The sequence below is a fragment of the Sarcophilus harrisii genome, chromosome 6 (assembly GCF_902635505.1).
Source record: "Sarcophilus harrisii chromosome 6, mSarHar1.11, whole genome shotgun sequence".
NCBI lineage: Eukaryota > Metazoa > Chordata > Mammalia > Dasyuromorphia > Dasyuridae > Sarcophilus > Sarcophilus harrisii.
The window spans coordinates 242,526,561-242,538,942 of record NC_045431.1 but is presented as its reverse complement, the minus strand read 5'-3'; the positions used below and the strand labels follow the sequence as shown (position 1 = coordinate 242,538,942).

The following is a 12,382-nucleotide window of genomic DNA, read 5'->3' as shown; positions in this document are numbered from 1 at the left end:
CCTCACCGGGAAGAAGCCGGATGGCCTGGATCATTGCCAGCGTCCTTAGGGACTCCTCGTCTAACCAAGGGCCTGATGTTAAAGAAGGGGAAACTGAGGGCCACTTGTGGACAATGGGTAGAGATGACCCCAGAGGTCAGATGGGCTCAGACAAGTCCAAAGGTCAGGAGGGATCAGACGATCCCAGAGGTCAGGTGGGCTCAGATGACCCCAGAGGTCAGGAGGGAATGAGACGATCCCAGAATCCCTTTCGGTCCTGAGACTCAACCAGTGGAATGCTGCTGCTGGGTCCCCCGAGCCCCTCACCCCCACGTAACCAGGAGCCCCATCCCACTGGCCCAAGCATCATGAGATCCCTTCCTCCCAAAGACAAGCTGACAGTGCTATTTTCAGCCCTGTGCAGCTCAGCCAGCCCACACTCCTGCCCACCGCCTCGGCCCCCACGGCCGCATAGATAACGGAGCTGACTCAGTGTGGTGGAGGCGACCACAGGAGGCCAGGCTTGCAGCTCCAAGGGACCTGGGAGGAGCCGGGGCTGGGGCTGGGCCTCAGGGGTCCCGGGTTTGAATTCTGCCCCTGCTCCCGGGTGAGTCCCCTCAGCTCTCAGAGCCCCGGTCTCCTCCAGAGAGGAGGCTAACGAGATTTGGCTACGTCCCCCAAGAGGCTGTTGTGGGGAAAATGTTCCCAGCGCTCCTGGAAACGGCAGCACTTGTCATTGACTCATTGATTAGGATGTGGGCCAAGCTTGAGGCTGTTCTGGGCTCGGGCGGGGGCAGGGGAGGGCTCAGCCCCCTCTCTGGGGCCCAAACTAAAGGGCCTACTGCTCCAGAGAGGGACCAAGCTTGGAGCCACCGAGTCACGGGCTTCTAGAGCCAGGGCGGGAGGCCATCTCGTCAGGGAGAGATGGATCTGAATCCTTCCCTTGCTCTGTGACCTAGGTAAGACCTTCGCTCTCCGAACCTCAGTATAATCATCTATAAAATGGGTCTGCTAGTGCCTGCAGCGGGCCTCTCATCCCTTCAGGCCCTAAGCCACTGCCGGGGACCTGCAGTCAGACAGATTCCCCACGGGGCTACTTAGGGATGCCGGGCACCAGGCAAGGTTGGCCACCCCCGCTGCCTCACCCCACAAACTGCCCAAAGTCCAAGTCCTCAAATGTTTGAGAAAGGTCCGGAGCCTCTCTGAGACTGCCACGGGCCTAGTGCTCTCCCCCGCCTCCCTCAGGTCGACCCAGGGACTGCATCGGGCTCTTTCTCAGAGAAGGAGACCTGGGCTGGGCCGGCTTGGACATCTCCGCGGCAGGGACGGCACAAGAAAGGCTCCCCCTACAACCCCCAGGGCCGGCCTGCGCAGCCCCGGGCAGCCCTAAGGCAGCCATGTCCGGGCCGGGCCCTCCAGACTCTGTAGCTTGGGGAGAGCCCCCTAAACCCTGCTTTTTCTCCAGGTCCGTCAGGACCATGGACAGCTCCCTCCAGCAGCCGACAACCAGTCCCTTCACTTACAGATGAGGAAACCCAAGGTCGGAGCCTTCCGGTGGATGGGAAAAAACAAAGCGTTTAAAAGCGCCCCCTGCGTGGGCTTGCCCGGTCTCGCTCGGTGGGATTCACACTCATGTTCTCTGGGATCCCAGGAGGATTATGGGGAGGGATCCGAGGCAGGAAAAGCCGGAAAGGGGACGGGGAGGGAAGTGCACTGCAGCAAGGGGAGGCCTGGAGGGAAGGGGGGTGGGCAGCGGCCTTGCCTTCCTTGCCAGCTACTCTTCCTACTGTACATGCAAAGTACTGTTGATACTGGAAAACGATCGTGATAGAGTTCTGCAGGAGCACTCCCAGGCCAGGGCTGAGGGATGCTGAGTCATGCAAAAAGGGGAGGTGGAAGTGGCAGAGGCGGTAACCTGAGCCCAGAAAGGCCCATCGGTCACTGGGCCCAGGGGAGGCCCAGCATCCTTTGGGGAAGGATCCTCTCAGCCTGGAAATGGCAGCTTCATAAGCAGTCCAGCGGGGGACTGAGCTTGGAAGAAGGGGGGGGAGTCCACCTGAGAGGTCAAAGGGGAGGAATATACAGTGATATAGAGAAGGGGGGAGGGGGCAGGAAGGAAGATGGCGCTCTCCTCAGGGCCACCTGGCTGTTGATAGAACTAGACAAAGAGCTTGGGAAGCTTGGGGAAGAAAATGAAGGCATCGTGAGCCTCCGATGTCCCTTCTCCACACCCGAATCTCCACCCACCCTCTTCTCCCCTGCATGAACTCTGAAAGGGGGAGAGGTCCTACTTTTCTAACTTGTCCTGGGCTAAAATCCACAAAGAGGCAAATTAGGCTTCGGGTCACACGATAAAATGGTGGAAGAGCCCTTTGAGGGAAGCTCCCGCAGGAAGATGCAGGGCAGACAAGGTATTTTCCCAAAGTCACAACAGCAGCCAGCGCCAGAGCCGAGATTGGAACCCAGGTCCTCAGGTTCCAGATCTAAAACTCTTTTCACTGCATGAGCATCATAAAAACCCTACATTCAGAGTTGGAAGTCCATTTTACAGATGAGGAAACTGAGGCCTTGAGAGAAGAAGAAAGTCACTCAAGGTCATATGGGTAGCGCCTCTGCATAGGGAAAAATTGAGCAATGAGAGGCTGACTTGGGAGGTAGAGTCACTCTCTCTTTAACGCTCTTCAAGAAAAGACTGGAGGATTTCTTGTTGGGTCTGCTAGAGAGGGGAGTCTTGGTCAGGGACGAGTTAAGCTTGAGGCCCCTCCAATCCCTCCTCGCTCTGCGGTTCTGTGGTTCTTTGATATTTGGGTACCCAATGCCATTCCTTCATGTCTCCAACAAGAGTTTACTCCATGGATCATTTTGTTCTCATTTGGAATCTCTTTTCTCCTGGCTCCCTTCCTGACACCCACAAACATGGCCAGCTCTCTCCCATGCTGAAAAAGATCAAACCTTTGATTGATTCTGGCACCTCCGGAAGGTCCTACCCCCTTCCTCCCTTTCATGCCAAGCTCCTTGAAATATCTAGCCTTGCTGCTCCTACTTCCTCTCCCTCCCAGACTAAAAATCCCCACGCCCTTGCCAAGCAGCTTCTGGCCCCAGCTCTCGACTAGAGCAGCATCCCCAAAGTTACCAGATGGCTCCACTACTAAAGTTCCCAGCCTCCTTTTACAACTTTCGACGGTAACAGTCACCAGCCTCCTCGATACTTTTTCTTTCCTCCATCGGATTTCCTGAAACTCCTGGTTCTCCCTCTACATCCTGGACCACTCAGGTTTCCCCAGTGGATCATCATCCATCTCCTATCCCATAAACACAGGTGCTCTACCAAGGGGGTAAGTCCTTCCTCTATCCCTTTTCTGTTGATGATCTCATTAGTTCCCACAGATCCAGGGATCATGTCTGGACTCCCTAGAATAATGGGCCAGAACTCTGAAGAAATATACTTGGGCAAGGATTCTTACAACAAGGTGCTAATTTGGAGGAATCGATACGACGATGGTTATCATTTAGCACGGTGATGAATAGTTCTCTAGCTCAGTACATGTACTTAGTCCTTAATATAATTCTACAAAATTCACACCTATGAGGATATAATTATAATAGAGTATAGAAGCTGGGACAAACTCGGCCAGACATTCGTTCCATCTCCCACCCTTGGGGTGGCCGGCTTGTCCTCCTGCATTTCTGCCACTGAGACCAAGGCCCGTCTGAAGGGCCTCCAGAAAGCTGCCCAGCCCCAGACAAGGAGATGGACTGTGAAGGAGACAATAAAGAACTTGGACTTTATCCCTGGATATTCCCTGGTGATTTCTCTGCTGAAAAGAAGGCTGATCCAGAGCCCTCCAGAAAACCAACCGGAACATTCCACTAGCCTTCCACTAAGTGCCTGAGCGACGTCTCCTCCCGAATACTCCTCCAACTGACATCTCAAATTCAACGTGTCCAAATAATTTTCTTCCCATACTTATATGGGAACTCTCCTAAATCTATCCAGGGCACGACCGTCTTTCCAGTTACCCAGAACCTCAAAATCATTTGGAACTGAAGAGTTAGCAAACTCTTCCTCGGCCCCAAAAATCCAACCACCTGATGATTCTTGTCGATTGTACCTCCTCCGTACTCCTTGTGTCCATCTCTCTATTCACACAAAATCCCAGAATCCCAGAACTAGGAGAGACGTGGGCAGGGACCCAGTCCAGTAGCGAGCTAAATAAGAACCCGCGCACAACCGACTGCACAAGTGGATTACAGCCTTTGCTTGTGAGGCAGAGTCCAGCACCTCTGGAAGCGACCACTAGGCTTCAGGGCAGCGCCAGCAGCTAGGGAGATTTTCCTGACGCGGAGCCCCAACTCGCCTCTTTCTGCAGCTTCCCCACCCCGATTCCTGTTTGTCTCCAGACCAAGCAGAGCAAACCTCTCTATTCCATGTGATGACCCTTCACGTACTTGAAGACACCTGCCATATTTGCCATATTTCCCATGAGTCTTTCATCTCTACAGGAAACATTCCAGATTTCTTCCATCGGTCTTCACACACATGACTCTCCGGCCCATTGTGATCTGACTGCCTTAAGCTCAGCAACATGTTTCCTGGCTGTGGCACCCAAAGCTCTACCCAAACTTGACGTGTGGGTTTGACCACAGGGGATGAGGTTCATGACCATTAGGTCTCCATAAAACTGGAGCCTAACTCACCCATTTGCTGCCAGATCCTACTGCGGACTGACTCATTGAGTTTGCCAACCACTAAAGTCCCCAGAACTGCTTCAGGCAAACTCTTGTTTTACCAAGACTCCTTCAACCTGTACTCGTGAAGTAGGTTTACTTAAAATCCTCATAGAGGGGCAGCTGGGTGGCACAGTGGTTAGAGCACCAGCCCTGAAGTCAGGAGGACCTGAGTTCAAATCTGACCTCAGACACTTAACACTTCCTGGCTGTGTAACCCTGGGCAAGTCACTTAACCCCAATGGTCTCAGCAAAAAAAACAAAAAACCTTATAGAACCTTCACATTTATCCCTATTACATTTCCTATGAAAGAACACAGCCAATCCAGATGTCTGGAGCACTGCACTGGAGACCACCCTTCTCAAACCCATTAGTGACTATCTCCCAGGGCGGGCAAAACACTCGCCAGACTGCGCTAACCCACATTTCTCCATCTCTTCCAAAAGAATAACGAGACGCTCCAAGGGCACGTGACAGAGAGCTTGCTTTGTTGCGATCTAGGTAAACGAGACCTCCAGCACTACCCAACCCACTTAGTTAATCATGCCATGGGAAAAGGGCACGAGGTTCATCCACCTTGCCTCGTACTCAATGAAGTCATGCTAGCTTCCTGTGCCCGTCACTTCTTGGCGAGTGCTCATTAGCTGCCGTTTTAATAATTTAGTTGGCCCCAAAGAGGGTTCTCTTTGCCTCTTTTTCATTCTCAGCACTTAGCATGTGCTCGGGACACAGCAGATGCTAAAGAAATGCTTCTTGACCAGACCCGATCTATGATTTCATTGCTGTAAGAATTTCCCAAAGAGGAAAGCCTCCAGACCAATGCAAAAGCTTCCTTGATTTCAAGTTTTCGAGAGTCGCCTGGGACGTTGAGAGGTAGGACAATTTACCCAGGTCTGTCAGAGGCACAGGTCTCCATGACTGCCCACATGCTGCCTTTAATAATATACCCTCGGGCAGTGGATAGAGCCCCAGCCCTCAAGTCAGGAGGACCTGAGTTCAAATCTGGCCTCAGACACTTAACACTTCCTGGCTGTGTGACCCTGGGCAAGTCACTTAACCCCAATTGCCTCAGCAAAAATAAATAAATAAATAAAATAATAATGATAATATACGATAGGACAGCTGGGTGACGCAGTGGAGAGAGCGCCAGCCCTGAAGTCAGGAGGACCTCAGTTCAAATTTGACCTCAGACGCTTAACACTTCCTGGCTGTGTGACCCTGAGCAAGTCACTTAACCCCAGTTGCCTCAGCAAAAGAAAAAAAACAAAAAAAAATAATAATAATATACTCTAGGGCAGCTGGGTGGCGCAGTGGTTAGAACCGCAGCCCTGAATCTCTAGTCCTCTCATTACCACCTATTTTCCTTTATTATCACCATTTCATATATTCTGATTACCATTCCTCTCCCTTCGTGATCTTTCTCTTTTTTTCAATAAAGTTAACGAACAAAAGAAAGGAGCCAGCCTCCGTGATCCTCAGCGTTTCCAGCCAGACTCACCATTCGGAGACTCAGCACTTCTTACCACGTAACTTTTTGCTAAATGTTTCTCTGGCCCCCCTTGTTTCCATCTCCACATAAACTTACATGTATTTTTAAACCTCCAAGTTGAACGATGAGCTCCCTATGCGGCCACGTCAGCTCTTATCAGCCCAATAGCTCTTTTCCTCCTTGTTGAAATGGTTTCCCTTTGTGGCCTCAGAGTTTCGTCCCTGGGAATTAATTCCCCATTCCTCCTGAACTGACTTCCCTGTGGAAGTTTAAGCCGTGACATCCTATCTATTGTTCCTCTGGATGTTTTGAGATCTGTTCTTCCCCAGATCTTGGGCCCTTTGTGCAGCTTCTCCTCAATCCCAGTTTCTAAGATCCCCATCATTCAGACACAAAGGAAAGACAATAGAGGATCATGGGAGAAATCTTGGGGAATCCCAAGGAGATTTGGGGGAGAGAAGTAAAGAGGGAATAATAAGAATCTATGAGAAGGATACAGAATGCCACAGGAAGAAAAAATGGGGTAAATCATAAAACGGACAAAGGAGACATCATGGGAGGAATGAATGATAAAGGAGTCTCTGTAAAATAAAATGGAGGCTCCGGCAAAAATAAAATAAAACATAAAATGGAGGGAGAGTCGAAGAGAGGCAATAATGAAACAGCACAAAGAGGCTAAATGGATTTGATGGGGTAGGGAGATGGGAAGTCACAGGAGATATAATAGGGGTGATGAGAAAAATGATGGCGATTCCCATAAAGAGCATGATCGAAGTATCCCAGAGAGAGATAATCAGGGAGACACTGAAAGGATGGTGGAAAGAGTCGTGGGGGAGATGACGGCAAGTTGCAGGGAAGACAATAAGAGAGCGAGGGGAAGATAGATGATGGGGCGTTATAAACAGGAATATAAAGGGGTCGTGGAAGGGCAAACAAGGGGTCAAGGGAAAGTCACTGGGTAATCAGAGAAGAGATTATGAAGGTCACAGGGAGAGCTGTGGAGTTGTCTAAGTATCAGTGGAAGGTTAGATTGAGGTAATGGGGCACAGGGCAAAGAAGAAGAGGAGAGGAGCATTTAGGGTTAGGGTCACAGAAGACCAAGGATGTCTGGGGATGTCACATGGAGGGAGATTGGGGGGACATTGGGAGTCAGAGAGGTCAGAAAAGGGATTCTGAGAGGTCTCGGGAGTGATGGGGGACACAAAGGGAATTATGGGGGGAACGCGGGGGGAATGGAGGATCAGGGATAACCCTCTTACCTTTGAGGTCCAGGTTCCGGGCGCCATTGGAGTGCTGTGTGACTGTGCGCGAATCAATCTTGAGCGTGTGCACGTTGCCCGGGTCCCTTGATACCACCACATTATGCCACTGGTTGTCATTGACGGGCTTGTCCGAGTTCCCCTTCATCAGAGATGGGCCATTTCCCAGGTCAAACACATAGTGGATGTACCTGATCAAGGTGGGGACAGAAGACACGGGTTCATGTCAGGGAGACAAGGGGACAGGGAAGGGAGAGTTAAAACCATCCGGAGAACGGGGGAGGTGGTCAGAGAACGAGGGGGACGTGGGGACGGCGGCAGGACGGGGCCAGCAGAAGAGATGGACTCAGGTTCCAGGAAGTCCAGGAATGGAGAAGGGGCCCTCCAGTGGTGAGAATAAAGAGAGAGAATGGAGGAATCTTGCCATGGAGTGGGACCGGAGGGGAACAAGGACCCCTAACAAAAGCAGGCGTCGGGGGTGGATCCCCTACCCTGGGAGAGATGCTGGGAGATGGACTCCTGAGCCTCAAGGGAGGGACCTGGAAGGGGAAGGGACCTTTGACTCAGGGAAACTACAGGAGGCTGGGGGGGGGGGGGGGGGGAGAGGGAACTGCTGAAAGCCCCAGCAGAGCGCTGAGTAAGAAAGAGGTGATGGAACACTCAGCAAAGCAGGCTGATCTGTGCTGGGCAGATGGAGGGGCTCTAGGGCTGGGACCCAGGAGGCCGCAGCATCTGACGCCTCATCCATCAGAGAAGGAGGAGCAAGTGATGGACATCCCCAGGAAGGAGGGGGCGGGATATTTACTGGATCAAAACCTGGGACGGCGCTCAAAGACATGCAGCCTTCCCGGAGCATTTTACAGATAAAGGAGCCACATGCACAGAGGGAAGTTCCCAAGATCACTAGGGAGCAGAGCTAGTCTACTAGCAGACTCAAGACACGTTCCCTCCCTTCTCTTCATTCCCACTCTTTCCCTTCACTTTTACTTCTAGACACGCAATCCCTGGTGGAGAGGCCTACCAAGGTGAGGCAAGCACGGGAGCAAGCGGCGGGCACGGACCTGGGAGTGCGGCTGCTGTGGAGACTGCCAGCTGAGTTGTCAGCCGCCCTTGGTGCCAATGTGGGGGTAGGAAGCAGGCACTAACCAAGTGCTTAACTTGGGGACTGAGTTGGACAGGAGATACATCATTCCCCAAGCTTCCGGGGAAAACTCCCAGGAGAAAGGCTGGATCTCAGGAGGAAATGAAGGAGACTCCAGGCAAACATCTGGTTCCAATCTCTCTTTCTACCCTAATATCTGATCCTACTCTCTATAGTCCGGGAAATCCAGTTCTCACCCTGCCTTCCCCATCTCCTGGCCTTCCCCCCCTTGATCCCCCATGCTTGGGAATAGGATTTTCCCTCTGCCTCCATCCCAAAGAGTGGAGGCTTTCCCAGGAAGTCTTCCCTGACTCTGAAGGCCTAGATCTGCCCTCTGCATTTATTCCATGTTTCTTAGCTACATGATTATCAGTTCTTAAGGGAAATAACTGTCCTCTATTTCCCAGTCCCCAGCACAGGGCCTGATCCAGTTGGGCGCCTAATAAACGTCAAATTGAAATGTGAGCTGAAAAGGCGATCAGGGAGACTCATTTTTGCTTTTGAGTCTCATTGTGCCGAGCGGATATGCAGCGTTTCCTAAATGCTGAGGTGAATAGAACGGAGTTAGAGTGAAGGGGGTGGGCCATCCGTGCCCACCGGTGGCAGCTTTGTGTAGTGTTTGTATCTGATGGAGTCCTTTGTATCTTCTGAATTTTTATGAGGTGAAAACAAAGGCTGGCCTGCCCACGTGCACTGTTATCTCCAGTGCTTGTATGGGGAACCTGTTGCAGTCGGGAAACCTGGACCTGAGCTATATTTAATCTTGATTTTGGAGATTTCCTGGGAGTTTGTTGCTGGGAAAGGTGATATAGTGAATAAAGAAACTTGGGATCAATCTTTAGATTATACCTGATCAATGTGGGCCCAAATTTGGGGGAACCCTGGGCTACAGAGAGATCCCTGAAGAAATAAAAGGGGATGGGCCTATAAATAATGGATTGGGGGGTTGGGGTACCATGATACCCATGCCACGTGTCTGCCACCAAAAGGGAGCCCAATCAAGGCAGAGGGACATGCCCATGGTGATACAAGGCAGGAGGGCCCCGGGTGGGGGGAGTCAGCTGGCTCACCCCTTGACCAGCTCAATAACGATGAAGTCGTTGCCGTTGCCCGAGTTGAAGAGGAGGAGTCCGTCGGGAGCTGTGGTCTTGAATTGAAAAAAGAGATGCATGGAGGCGTAGGCTTGGAGCGTGGCGAGCGCCAGGTAACTGGCTCGACTCTTAAAGGTGACGGGGTCGGCCACGATGGCCCGCAGGCCGAAGCGGGCGTTGAGCTCACAGTAGGTGATGTCGCCGTCTTTGCACTGGTCCATGTAAGGCTGCCCGTTGAACAGCAGCCCGCTCAGGTGCCCAATGAAGTTGGAGGGCACCACGGAGATGAAGCGCCGCTCTGTCATGATGCCCGTCTCGATGTTGTGGAACTCCAGCCTCGTGTGGGCACCGGCCATCTGCCCTGCTCCGGGGACACAGAGGAGAGCAAGGAGGATCTGGTTAAGGGAAGGTCCCACCTGGGGTGGGTGCTCACGAGTGGGGAAAGGTCTCTGGGCCCTTCTCCAGATCCCACTTTTAAACACATAAAATACAAAGGAAACCAGTTCTCTCGAAATTCAGTGATCAACGTATTTCTAAAAGGAAATACTCCAAGTCAAGAGCCCCTTATCCTGTTCAACCATCCTCATTCATAGAAGGGGAAACTGAGGCACAGGGAAGGGGGGATCCCCCTTCCCATGAAAGTTTTAAGTTTCAGAATATGGATTTGAAGTCACCACTTCACCCGTTTGACCCAGGAGATTCCCAGTGTCCCAAAGGTGGGAAGAGGCAGGGGGAGACTGGGTGGAAGGCGAGCAGACTAGGAGGGTTAGAAGTTTGGAGACTCTGAGGTCATCTTGCCTCAGTTTACCAATGAGAATCCTCAGGCACAGAGAGACCCAAAGTCACCCTGGCAACGACAACAGAGCTGGGATTTGAATCTCTGACTCTGATGCCAACGTCCTGCCCACTGCACCATGCTGCCTTTCCTGAGGTCATCGAGTCATTGAGAATGGGCCCGTTGAGAACCCGTGGGGGCAGGAGCAGGAGAGCCCGCGGGGTGCTGGGGAAGGGGCTGCGCCCACAGCTAGAACACCCATGGGGGGAGCCAAGGGGCTGCGCCCACAGCTAGAAGGGAGGCACAGCAGGAGCCAACAGAAAGGGCCACCCCACAACCCAACGTCAGAGCCACCTACCCTCCACAGTCACGTTGTCCACAGACAGCTCGATTTTCCACGCCAAAGACCACCCGTGGCCACCTGTTGTCATTAGCTTGTGTCCGCAAAGGAGGGGGCCCCTTTCCTTGGATTTGAGGGGGTGGGGTGGGGGCCCCACACCAACCCACCCAAAATTTTCCCAGGGTGACCACTGTAACCAGACCAGAAGCAAGGAAAGTGAGCCTGGAACCTGGTCCCAACCAATAGACTGGACAAAGTCCCCCAGGTCCCCCCGCAACAATCCAGTCCCACGCCGGATGCCCAAGGCCACCCAGCCCTTCCAAGCCCCCACAAAGGCCCCGCCCTGAGCCCCCCAGACGGGTTATTCCGGGCCCCACGAACCCCCCTGCCTCCCCCCAGGACCCACACAACCAAACCCCCCACCCACCAGGCGGGACCCTAAAGCCGGCCGACAGGCAGGCCTTCCCCAGCGACCCACCGCCTGTTCCCTTTTAATAGCAAAGGCCGCCATTTTGCCCCCAGTGGCCAGTTTGGGGTTAAAGCCAAAAAACCAAAAACACCCTGGCCGTCCAACAGCCAGGGCCCTTCCCTGGGGATCCCGGCCCGGGCCCCCACTGGGGTGTTACAAACCCGGGACTTCCACACAGCCCCCACCCACTCCACACACTTAACCAATCCCACACCCTTTCCACAATAACCCCCACAAACCCCACCCCAATCCCCAAAACCCCTCCCAACAATCCCCCCCCAATCACCACAATCACCACCCACACACAACCCAACGCCCTAACAAAACCCCCCCACACCACCCACCTTATACAAATCACCACAACCCAACATCAAAAAAAAATAAAACCAAAAAATTACCAACCAATCACAGTTTCCAAATCCCCAAACCCCCCACAATCCTCACAACACTTACATGACACAAATCAAAAAAAATATAAAATAACACACCCATCATACACACCTAATAACACACACACTCACACAATCACCAATCACAATCATCAACCCACAATCACACAATCATCATCAAAATCCACACCAATACACAACATCACACAACACCACAAAAACACCAAACCACAAACAACCCAATACACAATCACCACATCACACACCACACACAATCACCACCAACACTTACATCACACCACCACAAAACAATAATACAAATCAAACTAATCATACACCCCTAACCTCCAAATACATACAAAAAATAAAAACAATACAACAATAAAAAAAAATAAAAAATCAAAATAATAAAATTACCAACAATTAAATAAAAAATTAAATAATCAAAAACACACTCATACAATTATAACAAATCAAAATCACCAATAACCCTATACCTTACAATACAAAATCACTTCACATCACACAATCACTACACAAAATCAACACCACAATACAACTACACCAATCACCACCACACACACCTCCACAATCACCACCACTACACTTACATACACACACTCACTCACACAATCACACACATACACTCCATACACTCATACAATCACATACACACAATCACACTCATGCACAATCACTCACTCACAATCACACACACCCC

At 51.8% G+C, this 12,382-nt stretch overlaps 1 protein-coding gene across 3 annotated transcripts in view; it reads right to left on the bottom strand.

The window, feature by feature from the left end:
• The window catches only part of NRXN2 (neurexin 2), a 157,133-nt gene that overhangs the window by 69,242 nt on the left and 75,509 nt on the right, over positions 1–12,382 (bottom strand). For 2 of the 3 annotated variants that reach the window (XM_031941608.1, XM_031941606.1), the window contains exons 1-3: positions 10,822–10,845; positions 9,668–10,049; positions 7,457–7,647 (exon numbers count right to left, since the gene is read on the bottom strand). In XM_031941608.1, coding sequence (XP_031797468.1) covers positions 7,457–7,647; positions 9,668–10,044 — 568 coding nt within the window. In that variant the 5' untranslated portion in view covers positions 10,045–10,049; positions 10,822–10,845. Of the gene's footprint in view, positions 1–7,456; positions 7,648–9,667; positions 10,050–10,821; positions 10,928–12,382 lie in introns of those variants that run through there. The other variant, XM_031941609.1, reaches the window with a different exon arrangement.